Below are 20,956 nucleotides of genomic sequence, written 5' to 3' on the forward strand. Positions count from 1 at the left end.
AAAAGAAAACATAAAATATATTTAAATATAAAAATAATATTGTTACAACTTAATTAATTAAGAAGGGACTATATAAATCAAAAAATAATATATTATAATAAATAAATAAAAATAATGAAAAATAACTTTATATACAATATAACATTTAATTAATTACTTAATTAACATAACATTTAACTTAAAATATAATTAAAATTATTAATTAAAACTTTTTTAAAACAAAAAAAGAAAACTCACACAGAATACTTTTTTTTTTTTTAAACACAAAAAACTATATAAACATTTATTTTTTTTCTTTATAAAATTTAAAAGCATAACAATGAAATTTAAAAGCATAACAAATAAAAAGATAAATGGATCATATTTAACAGAAAAGAACCATACAACAAATTGGCATATCATGAAAATTATTGCCATTGAATTCAAAACAAATTTTCAGAAAGACCAAACGATTTTGTCACAAAGTAAAGCAGAATGACATTGGAATGACAACATGATGTCATCTAGTTGGACTTAACATAAATTATTGTATTTAATTGTTTGCAAATAATTTAAAGATACTTTTCAACTAATTCTTATAAATAAAACAAATAGCTTTTATTTTCTACTAAAAGTCTAACAGATGTTTTGTTTTTGATTACAACTTTTTGTTATCTTTTTTAAGAGTAAGCTGAACAATTACCAATATAAACATAACAGCAGTGGTGGATATAAGAACCGGGGGTTTAGTGACTAGTGTAAAAAAAAGATCTGAGAATATAGAGTTTAAAAAAATTTGAATCAAACATAACTTTGCTTGGTGGCATATGAAACTTCTGATTCTGTACTAACCTTGATATATGTTTACAAGGTTAATCAATGATTGCATTTTGTTACAGAAAAATTCATAAAACCATTAAATTCCTTTATTATTATATTTATATAATATATAATTCTTTATTTACTTTTATAGTTTTGTAATATTAGGTTTTTACATTTATTGTTTTAAAATTAAACAGATTATTTAACCATTTTTAAATAAAATAGGTTTGCATATTTATTAATAAGTCTGGCCATTAATAAGTCTGGCCATTAATAAGTCTGGCCATTAATAAGTCTGGCCATTAAAAGGTCTGGCCATTAATAAGTCTGGCCATTAATAAGTCTGGTCATTAATAAGTCTGGCCATTAATAAGTTTGGCCATTAATAAGTCTGGCCATTAATGCCAAGAAACTTCACAACAATGCTACCTTTTTTTTTTTTTTTATAAAAATTTTTTTCAAAGATTTTTTACATTTCTATTCATTTTTCTCTTTTTATCTATTTTTAAAAGATTTTCTATTTTAGATAAATATTAAGTAGAATATTTTTATATTAAAATATTTTTATAAACTTTTTTTTAATGATAATTTTAAGCGAACTTACTGCATCCTTTTAAGATTTGATATGATCAGTCTTAATAAAGTTTAAAAATTTAATTCAAAACAAGATTTAATTTAACATACCTTCATTTAAAAGTTTTTCACAAGACATTGAACTTGTAAGAATAATGAAAGGATTGTCCACCTACAACATCAAATTAAAAAAACTTTAATGAAAACAATATATATATGGGTAATTCCATGTCAAGTGACCCAAAATATTTTTAAAATGTCACCCTAAACCTCAGATTTTGCTAATTTTTAAAGATTTTGATATGGCTTTCCATATATGAATAATGGAGCACGGGGTCCCCACTTTTTTGTTGCGATGTATTGTAATTGATTTTTCACTACCTTAAAGACTAGCTGGAGCTCTGAAACCTTTGGCATTTCTTTAGTGTCGATGAGCGTGCATGTTAAAGTTGTTTTTAGGGCCCAAGACACCAGGAGAAGGGGCTGGGTCACAGGCCCCACTTTTTTGTAGTGGAATCTTGTGATAGATTTTTCACTACTTTCCAGACAAACTGGAGCTCTGAAAATTTCAGCATTTGTGTAGTCCTGATTAACATTTGTTAAAATTGTTTCCAGGGCAGATGACCAGAGGGCCCGGGCACTGGGGGCCATGCCCCGCTTTTCTCAAAATTTTTTTTTTTTGCATTTTTAATAAAGTAAATATAAGGGTGTGCCATGCTAGACAAGAATAAAATGAGGATAGAAAACTAGAAAAGAATAATTTCAGAATAGAATGTTTTATGATAGAAATAAAGAAACCTTACTAGAAAAGAATTTTTACAAAAGAGTATTTTTTGGCAGAAATTTTGAAAAGAAACTTGAAATACTTTCTAAGAAAGAATATTTTTAATAAACGTAAACAACTTGCTTGGAAAGAATTTTATTTAATAAATGCGAAAAACTTGCTAGGAAAGAATTTTATTTAATAAATCTAAAAAACTTGCTAGGACAGAATTTTATTTCATTAATCCAAAAAAACTTGCTAGGACAGAATTACCATTTATAATAAAAGTGAATCACTGATGAATGATTCAGAAATTTCAGATAATCTTTATTATTTCACAAAGATTTTGTTAGAATTAGATTATACTTATTTAACATTTATTCAATTAAAAATCATACTGTAATTACCAAATTGCGCGCAAATTCTTTCTTAAAATTTCTTTGCTAGCACGTTTTTCCAATTTTCTTTGCTAGAAAGAAAATGACTTTTACTTGTGCGATTTCTATCCTAAAAAAGTCTTTGCTAGCAAGTTTTTCATTTTTCTTTGCCAGAAAGGATATATGTATTTCTTTCTTCTTTTCTACCCTTCAATTATTCTATCATAAAAAGTAATCATGTTTTTTTCTATCATAGCAAGAATTTTCATGTTTCTTTCCTAGAAAGGCTTTCCTGAATTCTTGTCTAGAACCGGCCACCAATATAACTTTGAAAATATTGTTTTCAAAAACTTTTTTTTTGTTTTATATTTGTTCCATTCAGTTTTTGATCATTGTGTATTCAATGATCTTTTTTAAAATCTTTTTAGAAAGTACATATGTTTATAGGATTTTTGATTTGTAAGTATATGGATTAAAAACATTCATCCATCTAAAATAATGATTTTAACAGAATTATACATTGTACAATTTAAAACTTCTTGAATTGAAACAGACAGAACAATATTGATCTGTCAAAGAACAACGATTGAAGAATACAAATTGATGTAATCAGGCAATAAAGAAATTACCAGCACATTTCTACATTGCAAAATGTCAAGCAAGATACCTAAGGCAACAAAAAGAAAAGATGGCAAAAGACTGCTGTACTGTTTTAGGTGATTTTGCAGAAAACTGCACATTTGTGATTGAAGATGAAATCTAAAGTTAGCATTGGTGCTAAAGTCAATTTAAGTTACATCCAGTTGCCCTCTATTTATTAAACGAAAATGACTGGCTTAAAGAAAAATAATTTTGCTTAATGTCAGAAGATAATGAGCATGATATTGGTTTTGTGTGTGAATCTCAGACACAAATAGTTAAATAAATAAAAGAAAACCATCCTAATATTTCAAAGATTCTTTAATTTTTAGATGGTTGTGCTGCACAGAATATAAACCACAAAAACACCTTTATGGAAATAGATATTTACAATATCTATTTCCATAAAGATGGTTTTGACATTTTTTGTTGATTTTTTGCTACAAGTTAAGGTAAGTCACAGTTGGATGGTATTGGTGGCGCAGCAAAACTATAAACTGCAAATGCAAGTCTACAAAGGCCCATAAATGAACATATACTAAATTAAAGGGATTATTTTTTTGATTGAAAAAGAAAGACTTATAGAACTGCGCACCATTTTGAAAAAATATTTTCAGCTAAGAAGAACAACTCCTTGAACTAGGAGCTATCATCAACTTAACCCAGAATCTATAGATACTGTTAGCTTTAAACAAACAAGTGAAGATTTTAATATAACAGGCATGCTTTCTCCTTCTGGTATTCAAAGAATTCAACCTAATCAGCAAATTAACATCAATAAATTGAAATTTAGTGAATTTATTTTGTATAAATATGATATGTTTCATTGGATTGGTTTGATAAATGAAATTGACAATATTGAGCAAGATATTATGGTAACATTTATGCATCTGCACGGTCCTTTTAACAAATTTTTCTAGCCATCTAGAGCAGATGAGTGTTGGGTCCCAATTACCAACATAATTTGTATCATTGACTTACTTGTATACTTTTACTTTATATTTTTGTATTTTACTTTGTAAATAATTAAATAAAACAGAACAAGTACAAACCAAAAAATTTTTTAAAGACAATATTTTCAAAGTTTATCTACATTATTGAAAATGCAAAAAATTAAATTTTTTTTTGAGAAAATAAGTGGGGCATGGTCCCAGTGCCTCAGGCTATGGAGTCTGAGGCACTGGGACCATGCCCCACTTATTTTCAGGCAGGTGGCCTGGAAACAATTTACACTTTGTGTAAATTGTTTCCAGGCCACCTGCCCTGGAAACAATTTACACAAAACTACACAAATGCTGAAAGTTTCAGTGCTTTAGTTTGTCTGAAAAGTAGTGAAAAATCAATGGAATCTCAAGATTCCATTACAAAAAAGTGGGGCACTTACCCCAGTCTGCTCTAATGTCTTGGGGCCCTGAAAATGGTAGTTTTGCGGTAGTGGTGTAGTGGTAAGAGCGCTCGCTTTGTAAGTGAGAGGTTCGGAGTTCGACTCCCACGACATCCCTGGAAGTACCGCGCTCAGCGGCCTTGCTCGGCAAGATTTGTGTTTCGGAGTTAAAGAGTTAAGAGAGGGTTGCACCACGAATAACAACTAAAAAATAATTTAAAAAAAAAAAAAACACAAAAAAAAAAAGTAGCCTCCTCGACTGTAGTGTCCCCCCTCGGGCCTTGGGGAGGTGAATAATCTAAAAAAAAAAAAAAAAAAACAATTTTAGCATGCAATTTATTGGCACTACAGAAATGCTGAAAGTTTGGGAGCTCCAGCTAGTCTAGAAGGTAGTGAAAAAATTACAATATTTGCTACAAAAAACCGTGCCCCATTATCCATATATGGATATCCATATATTTGCAGATCAAAATTTTTTATATTTTTTGAAAGATCAATGAAAGTATAGAACAATGTGTAATACTTTTTTTTTTATATCATCAAGGCCACATGGGCTTCTGGAGCATTAAAAACAAGCATATCAAAAAATTGCATAAATTTATTTAAATTGATAACAGGTACTTAATAATAACTTCTTTTCAGTGGATTCATAACCCCCAAAAAAAGCCAGCTACAAATTTTTAAGTAAAAAAATCAATCATTTTTAAAGTTATGTGACTTAAAACCTCCAAATAAATGTTGCAATTCTGAGGGGACAAGAGGGGCCAGGCCAATATCTGCTAAAACTAAAACGATCATATTTCAGGATCTTCTTGGAGTCAGAGGTTAAAATTTTCAAAGAATTCTTATTTTACTAAGCACTCTCAACTGTATGAAAATCAGCAAAATCTGAAATGTACATGACCTGTGCATGACTAGTGACATGACCTGGGTCATTTGATATGGATTTACTTATATATATATATGTGATATATATATATATATATGTGATATATATATATATGTGATATATATATGTGATATATATATATATATATATATATATATATATATATATATATATATATTATATATATATATATATATATATATATCAGGCCTTGTTACAAGATTTTGCTGCGTAACGAAAACGCAAATATTGTATAGTTAGAAGTTATATTGCGTCGCTAGCGTATTTTCAAGTACGACATTGTAATTAAAGTTATTTTATTAACGCGTTAAAAATCATACAGACAGTTTTTTTTTTTCTCACTATAACAAAAGTTACAAATAAAAACTTAGTTCTTATTTGAAAAATCATTTTTATCATTTTTTTCAAATATGAACTAAATTTCATTTTGAAAAAAATATTTTTTTCATAAAACGTAACATAATATTTGTTTATTCTCTTATAATTTTACAGTCGATTTTTGGTTATTTTATTAACTGTTCATAAACTTTTTCTTATTTTTTGAAGTCTTTTTAATAGTGTGTTTAAACAATAAAGAGTTTTATCAGTTACCGATAACATATTTATGATCATATCTTATTTTCATAAATTAAACAAACATCATTAAAACTTTACGTTATTAAGTTGACAATAAACTTAAAATAAAATATCTTATTATTAAAATATTTACATCAAAATAAATCGTGCATTTTTTAAACTATTATGACAAAATATAATTTATATATTTAAAAGGAATTTATATATTTAATTCCTTAAGATAAAACTTAAAATACTTTATTTTCTTCAAGTAACTTTTAAACAAAACAACAAAAAAATTATAAAACAAACTGTTTCTTTAACAAAAAATCTATTAGTTTACAATTGCGGTTAAATGCTTTTACTCACGACTTTATTTCTTCTGAATAAACGTCACATAAACGATATCAAAAGATAATTTAAATATTCTAAAAGATAAAAGTTTTTGCGTAATGCAAAACTGCTGAACACGTAGACAAATCGCCTTTCCCCAAGCAAAATGCAAGCTGCGTAACGCTTCTTAACAAGGCCTGATATATATATATATATATATATATATATATATATATATATATATATATATATATATATATATATATATATATATATATATATATATAGTATATATGTATATATGTATATATGTATATATGTATATATGTATATATGTATATATGTATATGTATATATATATATATATATATATATATATATAAAATTCATTTTTAAATTTGTTAAAGAACTTGACTCAAAGCATAGACAGTACTTAATACACTGTTTAACAGCCCAAGCAATTGCCTCATTACTATTATTAAACCCTAAGCTGTAACAAAGGGCTCCAAATGTGGCCTTGATAATGCACATCAAAAGTATGAACAGGGACACCAACCATGCGCAACATGGCACTGTTAATACTTTGATATTTTTTTAGCTCTTGATGGAATCAGCCTCTCTGAGAGCTACCAGAGTTTGGGAAACCAGACTACCAGCCGGCCTCAGAACCATAAAACTGAGTTTTAGAGCTGTACCCTCATTAGGAGATAATAAATAAATTAATAAATTAAAAATACGTCTGCGCAAATATATGTATATATATATATATACATATATATATATATATATATATATATATATATATATATATATATATATATATATATATATATATATATAATATATATATATATATATATATATATATATATATATATATATATATATATATATATATATATATATATATATATATAACTAGCTAAGCAATATGAAGTTAGTAAATCGCCAGGGTTGAAATTTGACCTAGGTTAGGGTGGTGTTTGATAAAATATAGTTGTGGCGGGGGCCATGTTTTTGTAACCGGGGTTGCATAATCATTTAAAAAATCCTGAAGTTATTTTTATTTGAAACTCATGTTATATTTTATATTTTTATGCATGTATACTTATATATAAACATCATAATGATCAACATGATCATCATAATCATCTTAATCATCATCACCATCATAACCATACTCATCATCATCAATGATTATGATGATCAGGGGCTACTTGTGACCGAGGCTGCATTATCATTTATAGATCATCAAAATCATCATTATCATCATTATCATCGTCAAGATTTAGCCCTTTTATGCTGTTTCTCTAATATAAATCTCAAGCATCTTCTTTTCTTAACTAAAGCTCATTCATACAATATCTAATGCACTCTCTTAAAAAAATTTTACATCTAAAGACCTGACTTGTACAACCTACAACATTTTAGGTCTTCAGTTAACTGTTTCCTAGCTCTTTAACCCTATTCTCTATTTTTTAGTAACTCATAATATAATAGTGATTGCTTGCAACCTTGTTGGAAGTGAATTAGTTTAAAAAATATATAAATATATGCCACTATTTAATAAATAGTAAATGTATGCATAAATTTATAATATATAAAGTATTATAAATTTTACTTTAGCTGTGGCTATCAACCCCCAGCTAAATCTTATAATTTTTCAAATGGCAGGGTCAGGTTTGCAAAAAGTCTCATTTTTGTCTGTGACTGAGGCCCTGGTCACTTACCATATGACCTCATACTGAAATAAGCTAAGAGGGCTCCTATTCATATCACATTTTGGTTAAGTGCATTAAATGCTTAAATACATTTCAGTAAAGCAACTTTTTAGTATTTAAATTAGTTTTTAAATGTTTTGAGGCAGTAAATAAAAGAAGTAACTAACGTTATAAAAACCAAACATATAAAAACAGATAAAAATTAAAAACTAAAGAAAATTTAAAAAATTGGACATATTTTTTTTCTCAATTTTTTTTAAACTAAAAATTCTATTTAAATGTTTGTTAAACTTTTTTTTAATGTATATTAAATTTTTTTTCATAAGACAAGTGAAAGCGCAACAATATTTATTTTTCAAGAAATGGTACTTTGAATCTAAAATAATCTTTGGTTTCACAACAAAATTGCTTTTAAATTAATTAAATTGTTTTTATTTTTGTAATAAGTTATATTTTTATTTGTTACTCACTCACTTTTTAAAAACATTATTCGTTGCAAAGCTGCATTTACATATTTACAAATAAATAATAATAATTAAAAAAAAGCCTTCCCATATTATGCATGCAGTTTTTCATCTTGTATCTACATGTATTAGTATTTTATTTTAGACAACTTGGTCAATGAATTCCGCAATGTTTAATACAAAAAAAGTTGCAAATGGCTTTGACCAAGTTATCTAAAATAAAATACTCATGCATGGACATACAAGATAAAAAACTGCATGCATTTCCTAGGCTGGCTTGTATTATAATTCATTTAAACAAATGTTGTTTTCTAGTAAAACTAAAAAAGCAGTTTTAATGGTTAATTTTTTTTTTTAATTAATGTTTTTATTTGTATGCTTTAATGTAAAATATCAGTTTTTACTTGTATGCTTAAGTGTCATCAATAGTAAATTTAAGAAGTTTAAATTTAATGTTAAATTTAAGAAACTTAAAAAATGTTCAGAATTTGCAACAAACTCTTCCATGCTTAAGTTAAAACTGCTTTATCTGTTTAACAGTGCAATCAAGAATTTATTTTTTTCTATAAATAAAAAATGTTTTTTCTAAAAATAAAAAAAGTGCTTTTTCAATGTAGGAATAATCACACTTGAATTTCCAGACTGGTTATTCAAGAGATCATTTCGATAATTAATGCGTTTAGAAACCATAATTTTTTGTTTTTGCTTGATTAAAGCAAGATGTTGGTTTGATGCTTTTTTTCTTCGCTACATAGCATTAGATGGTTTTTTTCAGGGTGATCAGGTACAACATAATACTCTACAACGTCACTAGTTTTAGCATTATGTTAATTACAAATTCAATATGTTGCAGCTGCTCATAGAATATACCAAATTTTTTCTTCAGGGGTCAGTGATGTACTATAAAATATAGTTAGCTTGTTCAACGAAATTTTTCTAATCAATTCAAACACTTTCTTATAATTGATAATAAGTATAATACAAGTAAATAAACTCATTATAATTACTGTAAAGAAACAATAAATAATTACTGTAAAGAAAGAAATAATTAGATTGCTTTGTAAAAAATCAAAAACTGCAGAAATTGCTTTTTTATTTAATGAACTTTTAAATCAGTAATGTTAAAATAGTAAAATTTCTTTTAAAAACAATTTTAATAGCTAAACTCTATTAGATGTTTACCTTTTAAATCAAAAAGTGTTCAAACACAAAAAACCACACAAAAATTCAATAAAAGATAAGTTAATAAATTAAATATAGACAGTTTATTATAATTTTTATTCCTAGTTAAAAATTACTATCAAGTAACAAGTTATAAAGTGTTTAACATTAACAGTTATCTGAAATCAAGGAAAAAATATTCTTTGTACCAATTACTGATTAAATTAATTATTAAATTGCAAACTTTTACCAATTACAGAAAGCATTATCATTTTTCATTATCATTCAAATTATTTTATTTGTTGCAAAGTGGAAACTTCGGAAATGAGAATTAGTTTACTTTTGATATATACATACATATATATATATATATATATATATATATATATATATATATATATATATATATATATATACATATATATATATATATATATATATATATATATATATACATATATATATATACATATATATAAATACATATATATATACACATATATATATACATATATATACATATATATATATATATATATATATATATATATATATATATATATATATATATATATATATATATATATATATACATATATATATATACATATATATATATATATATATATATTATATATATATATATATATATATATATATATACATATACATATTTATATATACATATATATAGCAAAATCATCATGATATAGTGATGTGATCAGTTAAAAAGACTTATATGTGAGTGAGGAACATAGGTAGAGTGAAGACCTACTGAGACCCATTTTTCACAGGTTCTGATTGCTTATAAATCAAATAAAAATTTGGTTAACAACTTACAGTAGTTTCATAAGAGGGCAAAGTTGAAATATCTATTAAGTCTTCGTTAAAAATTATATCTCCATTTGTGATTCCGAGAGTTTGAAATAGGTTTGTAGCTGTACTAAAGATTAAAAAAAGTTAAATAGTTTATAAAAACAGATTTGATGTATATCAAACAAAAATGTATTTAAAAAGAACAAAAAACAAATTTAAAAATAATTAAAATTGAATAAAATTTTAAAAAGAATAAAAACATTTGAAAGAAAAATTTCAAATGTAAAAAATATAGTTACATCTCACTTGCATCCATGTAAAGACTTTGAAGAGTAAAATTTCCACAACAAAATACATCAATTTTCTACTTAAAAATAAGATTTTAAAATATTACCATTGACCAAAATGTTTTTAAAAACATTCTGAATGTTTTTAATAGTATAAACAATGTTTTTATTTTTATTTTTTTTAATAAAATGTTTTTATTTTTATTTTTTTTACTGTAAATCATGCACAGAGTGTTGCTACACCAACTATCTTATAGCCTGACTCACAAGGGAGTGCTGCTACATCGACTGAGGGTTTGGTTGGGGCAGGCAGTCTATCAAGTAACAAAAAAAAAATTCCAGTTTTGCATTTTAATTTTTACTTCTGTCAACAAAACTTTCTGACAACCATTTATATATATATATATATATATATATATATATATATATATATATATATATATATATATATATATATATATATATATATATATATATATATATATATATATATATATATATATATATATATATATACAGAGCCAGCTTGTGAGCATTTCTTAATGTGTGCAAAAAAAAATTGCCGCCCTTAATAATGATCTAATTTTATCAGAATTTCGCACACGTCACCAGCCAGCACTATGTATATATATATATATATATATACACATATATATATATATATACATACAACCCTCGGAATTAGGGTTGGTATTCGGCAATGCCGACCTAACTGCCGATCTGAAAGTATTTGAGATCGGCAAAAAATTGCCGACCTCGTTTTAATGTTTTATGGTTAGACCTTTGTATCAAATAATTTTTGCTGACCTGATGCCGACCTCAAAAAGATAGAGGTCGGCAAGTTATTGCCGACCTCATTTTTCCTAATTCCGAGGGTTGTACATATATATATATATATATATATATATATATATATATATATATATATATATATATATATATATATATATATATGATATACAGAGAGAAATGTGATCGAAAAAAGAAAATAACACTAAGGAATGAGAGAAAGCTAATAAAATTGTGAAAGAAAATAGATTTGCTACATACTCAGCAATTACTAGCAAGTTGAATGATGTGGGACTACATTTAGCAACAATCACTGCACGAGTTTACACCAAGAAGTTTACACCGATTGAGCACTAAAAGTAGAAGGCCAGCACAAAAGCCAAAATTAACCAATTCTCAGAGAAAAAAGTGCCTGGATTGGACAAAGAAGTACATTAGTTTCACTGTTGATGACTGGAAATCATTATAATACAAAAATAATTTTTTTTCTTTTAATATTTTATCTTCTCCAGGTATGCTTCAGCGATGAGTCTACCATAGAAACTATGATTCAAAAGGGTCAATATGTGAAAAGGGCTTCCAATGAAAATTTTCATGAAGATTGTATAATCCAGACAATAAAATACCCTCTTAAAGTCATGTTTTGGTTGGCTATTAGTGGAAAAGGCCTTGGTTAACTGTACATTGTGAATGGAATATTGAAACAGGACAAATACAAAAAGGGAGGATCAACAAAATATTAAAAATTCATGTTAATAAACATATTTTTATTGTTATTTTGTGTATCATATGTTGGGAAATAGTAATAGTAAAGCCAGATGAATTGAATGAACAAATATAACTATTTTAACCCGCATAATAATAAGTATAAATAAAAACACAATATGGCAGGCATAAATTGAACTAATTTCTAGTTTTTTCGTTGCAAAAAAAACTTTAGTTAAGAGATAAATAAAAACATACTACAATATTATTTTACATACTATAATATTATTTTACATACTATAATATTATTTTACATACTATAATATTATTTTACATACTATAATATTATTTTACATACTATAATATTATTTTACATACTATAATATTATTTTACATACTACAATATTATTTTACATACTAGAATATTATTTTACATACTATAATATTATTTTACATACTAGAATATTATTTTACATACTATAATATTATTTTACATACTATAATATTATTTTACTTACTATAATATTATTTTACATACTATAATATTATTTTACATACTATAATATTATTTTACATACTATAATATTATTTTACATACTATAATATTATTTTACGTACTATAATATTATTTTACATACTATAATATTATTTTACATACTATAATATTATTTTACTTACTATAATATTATTGTTTTTATGATGTTGCTTTTAAATATTAAGCATGTAAGATTTTTTTGTAACATTTTTTTTTTTTAATGCATATTTTAGTTTTGGGGTAACATTGACAGGAATGCTTAAGTCACCCCATAAACCAAGAATCAAGCAAAAGTTAGTGGAATGCTTCCATCTAATGAATCTTTCAAGATTACATGAAATGGAATCAAACAAAGCGATCCCTAAATTAAAAAAGTTAATCTTAAGAAAAAATGTACCAAGAAATTAAATGTACCAAGATATTAAATGTCAACAGATCTAAAAACCGACACTCTCAAAAAGTTAAAATCCACACTTAACAATGTTGCATAATACTGGTAAGAACAAAACATCAGAAACCAAAGATGTAAAAAATTATCTTGTTGTTTCAGAAATTAAAATAAACACATTTACAACATAAACATACTGGCAGTAGTATGTTACCCAATATAGGGGTAACATTGACAGTTGAACCCCATCGACACAATTGATTATCTATCAATAATATTAGATAACTAATTAAATTCTTTAATTTATGGCAGCAAAATCATTAGTAAACGTGTAAAAATATTGCATACCAGATTTAGTTTGTCACAACTAAAAAAAATGATTATTTTCTAAAGTTGTGTTGATGTTATCCCACTTTACCTTATGTATTTGCATAGTAGTTAAAACAGTCTTTCATGGTAAAATAAGTCTCTTTCAATGCTTTTTTTTTTAACATTGAAACAATCATCAACAATTCAGCGACATTTGAATGTTGCTTAAAAGTCAGCGACATTTGAATGCTTAAAAGTTAAAACAAAAAAATGCAGAAGTAGAACAAGTTTTATCATTTTTTTTTAAAAACGTGATAATTATGAAAAAAAAGTTTTTTTAATTAATGTTTTGTTTTTGTGTATCCTGAATCATTTTAAACTGTTTTTAAATATTTGCTTTTTATTTATTTATCTATTAACGTGTATAAATATAAACTAACTAAATAGTCCACTGACTAAACAATCGACTGACTAAATAATCAACTGAATAAATCATACAAGGAGTGCCGTTACATCGACTGACAAATAGGTAGAACATACAAGGAGTGTACATACATCTGACAAATAGTACTACCTATTTGAGGAGTGCTGCTACATTGACTGACAAATAGGTATAGCATCAGTGGTGGACAGGAAATGCGTGCAATCGCACTTGATATCTTTTTTTTTTGAAAGCTTGACCGTGGCTATTTAGAGTGGAATGCAAGAAGGGAGCTTGAGTCAAGTTTGACTTGAACTTTATATTTTAACCAATAGCGGCAGAGTATGGGTTTTCCCACAAAAAATACTCTGCCGCTATTGGTTTAAATGTAAAGTTCAAGTCGAACTTGAATCGAGTTCGCTTCTTGCATTCCACCCTAAATGCTTTAAAAATGTGCTGAAAAAACCCAACAAAATAAAGAAAATTATAAACAAGCTTAAACTATAAAAAAAGGAAAGAAATCTTAATGAAGAAATTAAAAAAAAAAAATTAAAAACTGTGGCTGCAAAATAAAAATCAACTAATATAAAACAGAAAAATTAAAACTCTAGTAAAAAACTTTTTAATTATGCTTAGCTTTGAATAACTTAGAACTTTTCTGATGTTTTAATAATATTAGGCAAACTCGTTTAAATAAAATATTAATCATAAAATAAAATCATTCATAAAACTGTATTCAAATGTAATCATAAAATGCAAAATAATATTAAATTAAATTATATTTTTTACAATATTCTTTATAATTCATTAAATTTGTTACTATATCTAAAAGTGTTAAAAAAATTTTTATATATAGTATTTATTCTCTTGCATGATTGTTGAAAAGTTTTTTTGCCAAACTTAATCTATATTTTCTTTTAGACTTGCTTTACCCCTGGCAACTAAATTGACTGCATTATAATCATCAACAAATGTTGCTGTAATATGATTCTTTATGTGTTACAGAATATACATATGAAGCATTGATGTGACTTTAAGTTCAGGCCCATTCATTAAGTATTTTGCAAATAATTTCTTTTGTTGTTATTGTTTCTTGTCAATACAGACCATATCTAAGAAGTTTTCTTAATTGAAGATAACTCTAATACAAAAATATCTTTTCATGATCTATATATTAAAAAAAAACTTTAATCTACTTTTTTACTTGTTCTTTACAATATTGACTCAGCCATGAATTAAAATGAAAAAAAAAATGAATTGAAATTAAAATAAATATAAAATAATATATATACATTAATGCAAAAAAAAAACTTATTAAAACTGGTTGATATCTTTAATATATTCCATTCTTTTAAGCCTTTGCAAGAATAATATATACATAAGGTTTATAACCAAAAAGTGAGAAAAAATATTTATTTTATCACAAATTAAGTATGAAAATAAGTATTATTTTATTAAAAAAATATTTTATGACTAATTAAACATTTTATATTTTATAAAACAATAAAATATGCAAAATGCATTTTTATGTATAAATATATTTGATTAATATTCATGTACTTACATACCTTTACTTGTTATGTTTTAATCATAGTATGCTTTATAATAACAATTTATTTTGCAGATTATGCTGGTTAGATAATATATAAGCTACTTGTACAAGAAAAAAAATCAACGATTAAAGCCTTTAATAATTCTATAACTTCAGAAATTGTTGTGTAACTTGTTCAAAGTGTTTATGAATGTGCATCCTTATTAACTTTTTAATTAGACACAATTAAGGCCTGTGTTTTCAAAATGAATAAAAAATTTTAAAATATAATCTACATCAGCTGCCAAAAGGTATTAGAATCGAAAAGGTTTTAAATCATTAGGACTTCCTTAAGAAAAAGAAAGATGAGTTTTGCAATAAAACTACACCTAAAGATATCAAGTAAGAAAGCCACTGACACAAGGAGTTCACTGGAACAATACTCACATAACCTAAAATTATTGCGTCTCAAAATGAGGAAAAGTGGTGGGAGTAAGAATATAGAAGAAGATAGCATTCTCAAAAGATCAGTATATAATTTAATTCTAAAGATCAGTATATAGTTTAATGTTATGTAAATAACTCAAACTTTCAGATGAAACCAAGTGCATCAAACTTAAGTGCCATTTTCTTACTCCTTTCTAAGCTTCCATTATCTACTTATATTCATTAGCTACTATATTATATTACTTATATTCATTAGCTACTATATTATATTACTTATATTCATACATTATATTACTTATATTCATACATTATATTACTTATATTCATACATTATATTACTTATATTCATACATTATATTACTTATATTTATACATTATATTACTTATATTCATACATTATATTACTTATATTCATACATTATATTACTTATATTCATACATTATATTACTTATATTCATACATTATATTACTTATATTCATACATTATATTACTTATATTCATACATTATATTACTTATATTCATACATTATATTACTTATATTCATACATTATATTACTTATATTCATACATTATATTACTTATATTCATACGTTATATTACTTATATTCATACGTTATATTACTTATATTCATACATTATATTACTTATATTCATACATTATATTACTTATATTCATACATTATATTACTTATATTCATACATTATATTACTTATATTCATACATTATATTACTTATATTCATACATTATATTACTTATATTCATACATTATATTACTTATATTCATACATTATATTACTTATATTCATACATTATATTACTTATATTCATACATTATATTACTTATATTCATACATTATATTACTTATATTCATACATTATATTACTTATATTCATACGTTATATTACTTATATTCATACGTTATATTACTTATATTCATACATTATATTACTTATATTCATACATTATATTACTTATATTCATACATTATATTACTTATATTCATACATTATATTACTTATATTCATACATTATATTACTTATATTCATTAGCTACTTTTCTTTGATGTATAAAATTATGTATCGAAGAAAACTCAGAAATGATTGTTTCACTATCTGATGGTAAGCTCCTGGGTAAGGCTAAAAGTGTTTTTACAGCAAAAATTGAAGAAGAAAAAGATATTGAAAAAAGTGATGCCACAAATGTTGAAGCAGACAAGTGGTATTAGTGCAGGTCTCGGACTCTAATATAAATACGCTAATATAAATAAACTAAAATATTGAAGTAGATAATTTGCTGATTATATTCAACATAATTAACTTCTCAATAAATACTCAATAAAAACCCAATATCCAGTATACCTATCCAGCATTAAAAAGTTACGCACCTTCAACGAAACAAGTTCTTTAATTGCTTTAAAAAAATCTTCATAAGATAGCATAAACTTCTGCTGTATTTGTAACAAACATTTTAATATGGGGGTAAGATGCATCTTTAAATTTTCAGATATTCTTGTTTTTCTAGGTAATTTATTTGAATATATTAAACTTCCATTTTCCAAATCTTGATAACACGAAATAGCATCGTTAGACTTTTCTGATATCATTTTAAACCTAAAAGTAAAAAATAAACTGGTAAAAAAAAAAAGCATTATTAACCTAATTCTAAAATATAAAGAAGAATTAAAATAAAATTATATAATTATAATAATTAATTATATAATTATTATTTACATAATTAACTGTTCATTAAAATGAACAATGATAATGATTTATGATAATGATAATGGTAATGATAATAATTATTTAGATTTAAATGGAACTGATCTAATATACCTATGTTTATGCTATTGATGACAACATACTATAAGAGTGGAGTAGAGGAACCTATATTATTACATTTGCAACCAGATATACTTAGTAACTCGAGAAATACTTAACAAGTTTATTCTATTTTTTTTTTAATGAATTTCTATATACATAATTGTATTGGTGTTTTACTAATACTATAAGTTTATCAGTCCAAAATAAATAAACAAATGAATAATCAGATTAAGGTTTTGGAAATTTTCTTCCCAAATCTAATCTACTCACATTAAAAAATTAAAAAACTGTCAAAATTCAGTAAATCTTCAGTAGGAGACATATTGAGGCAATCCAAAAAGACTTAAATTATCAAAAGAAAAAGAGTGAGCGGAAAAATGAAAGGTTTCGTTGGCAAAAACAAAGTGAATTCAATCATCCCGTCAAATAATATAAAATACAATACAAGAAATCCATGCCCATACTAAAGAGATCTCCCAAACTTTTAGTATGCAGTTGTTTCCATGTCAGAAAAACACTCAAGAGCAAGGGCTTGAAGGCTTACACCAAGAAAAAAACTTCAAAGCAATAAATTGATGGAGAATTAAAGCATATTGACATGGAAAGAAACTTGTCTAACTTTTTAACTGATAAATCTAATGCATTATTGAGGACAAGGAATCATATTGCAAACTTTCTCACAGTTGCCTGGCCATCAATATTATTATCATTCAAAAGTCTATCAGCAACAAGTTTAAGCATATTCAGATTAAAAAGTTTGCTCAGAAGATCCTAATGCAGCAAGCGATTTGCTCTTGTGGAGTGCTCCATTTATCACTCGAAAGACTTTGACTTGTACATCACTGTCTTCAAAAACATCTTTTGCCATTTATCAACAAACACAGCAAGGCAGTTATCTTTTGGCTGGATATGACAGCGATCCACTAATCAATGAAGAACAATGGAGTAATACAATCAGAATGCCATTGAAATCATTTTAAATGATGCAACTCCTCTAAACTGTCCTGAGCAGCAGGCTATTGAAAGATACTGGGCAATTGTAAATCAATCTTGTTGAAAAGCAACAAATCAGCAAAAGATGAAAAAAAAATTTAAGTAAAAATGGATAGCAGCATATATTTCATTATAAAAAATTGAAATTAATTCGTTAAGTATTTCTTGAGTTATTGCTAAGTATACCCAGCTGGAAAGTACTGAGCCAAACTGATATGCATTGATTTCATTAAGGTAAATTGTAAATAATTTATACAAATTTCTATAAGAACTAATATATACTTTTGTTATTACTCATAAAGACTTTAGACTTTTATATAGAACACGCTGAATTAGCAAGAAAATATATTTTGTTATTACTGTAACTTGACTACATATACTTTAAAAGTAGAATGAAAAGAATCTAATAAAAAATAATATATGAATTACATTATATCTTTATTTTGCCGACCTCCTGCAGGTCGAAAAGGTAACTGTCCAGTTGCTAAGTGATAGAATGTAACTCCTAAACTCCACATATCCACCTTAAAAAATATATATTATGATATTATGATAAACATATATTATCGTCTGTATACAAGGGAAATGCACTAAGTTCAAAAACATCATTTTGAGATAATGAACAAATAAGTTTATGAATAATAGTTAAACTAATAAGTTTTTGTGTAATAGAAATAAAAAATCTGAATAACTCTTTAATAATTGATTTATTAAATTTGTGCGGTATATCAAAGGATAGAGAACTTAATATGCTAAATAGCGGTATGAATAACTCCATACCACCAAAAATGGACTTAGTGCATTTCCCTCGTATTCGGTATACGAGGGAAATGCATTAAGTCCATTTTTGGCGGTATGGAGCTATTCATACCGCTATTTAGTATATTAAATTTTCTATCCTTATGATTCTTGGAAATATTATTCAATTGTTTGTTTATTATTTATGTTCAACTTAATTCTAAAAAAGTAAGCGCAACAAACAGTTTGATACTTAAAAAGTTCCTTAACAAGTTTGACAAGTTTACTTTAACTAAATTATATTTATTTTATTTTAATTAAAACAAGTTTATTTTATTTTTTTAATTAAATTAAATTTATTTTATTTTAGTTAAACTTAAAATTGAATTGTAAATTGTGACTTCAATGTTTAAAATGTTTTTTACTCAAATTGTTCAAATTATGTTTTAGAGAAATTAAAAAATTAATTTACTTTAAAGAATTTTAAATTTTTTTGTTTCTAACCAGTCAAAAATAATCATCTTGATTAGTAGATGTAATGATGACATTTAGATTTCTTTAAAAAAATTTCAAAACAGTAATTTCATAAAAACCATTTTACTAATAAGGTTGCAAGCAACCTTATTCAATTTAGGAATGCAAGAAAGCGCAGAAAAGGTTAACGAGCAAGCAGTTGACAGAAGACTTGAAAAACTGTAAATTCTATGACCTTATGGTAAGTAAAAAAACAGATAGAAGTTCTAAAGCATTTATGTTAAAGGAAAAAAATAAAATGAATAAAAAATTCTGAACATAAAGAAATATAACAACATAACAAAAAGGATATTTTTTTGTTGATGGAACAAAAGATAAAAGATCACTTGAGTTGCAACCATGGTAGAATTTGTAAAATAAAAAAAATGCAACCTCACAACAATGGGACAGTGACTTAATCTTGGCAGATAGAAGAGTCAACAACAAATACTATTTAACTATAGCGCATTTTTAGTCTTTGTCTAAAGAAACAAAAAAAATCGTTAAAAGAACTAGCAAAATGACAGCAGTATTCCATACATGGACAAATAAGAGGTAGAGAATGAAATCAAGAGCAAACACCATTTTCAAACTCCTGATTTCATTCTCTCCATACAGAAGATAGTCAAAATTAGCAGATGGTAACTTTGCAAAAGATATGGTTTTTATCAGAGAGCAATAGTATATGATAATGAAAGATTATCTCACTTAATTTGCTAAAATCAATACAGAAATGTAAACAATATTACAACAAATATTAGCAGTAAGAATATCTATTTATCAAAGCTGGAGTATATAGCTGTGTCATTAACCAAGCCATCAACCAAGCCATCAACCAAGCCACCAACCAAGCCATCAACCAAGCCATCAACCAAGCCATCAACCAAGCCATCAAGCCACTTTAGAGGTAAAACTATCAGAAAGACCATTAATATAAATAAGAAACAACACAGGACCAAGAATGAAACTTTGTATT

At 25.4% G+C, this 20,956-nt stretch overlaps 1 protein-coding gene across 1 annotated transcript in view; it reads right to left on the minus strand.

Annotated features, from left to right (window-relative positions):
* The window catches only part of LOC100201666 (serine/threonine-protein kinase TBK1), a 96,696-nt gene that overhangs the window by 64,862 nt on the left and 10,878 nt on the right, over positions 1-20,956 (minus strand). The window contains exons 7-11 of the mRNA XM_065818237.1: positions 19,159-19,253; positions 17,301-17,526; positions 10,797-10,861; positions 10,522-10,624; positions 1,486-1,546 (exon numbers count right to left, since the gene is read on the minus strand). Of these exons, the coding sequence (XP_065674309.1) occupies positions 1,486-1,546; positions 10,522-10,624; positions 10,797-10,861; positions 17,301-17,526; positions 19,159-19,253 (550 nt within the window). The remainder of the gene's footprint in view (positions 1-1,485; positions 1,547-10,521; positions 10,625-10,796; positions 10,862-17,300; positions 17,527-19,158; positions 19,254-20,956) is intronic.

This window comes from Hydra vulgaris, chromosome 14 (genome assembly GCF_038396675.1).
Source record: "Hydra vulgaris chromosome 14, alternate assembly HydraT2T_AEP".
NCBI lineage: Eukaryota > Metazoa > Cnidaria > Hydrozoa > Anthoathecata > Hydridae > Hydra > Hydra vulgaris.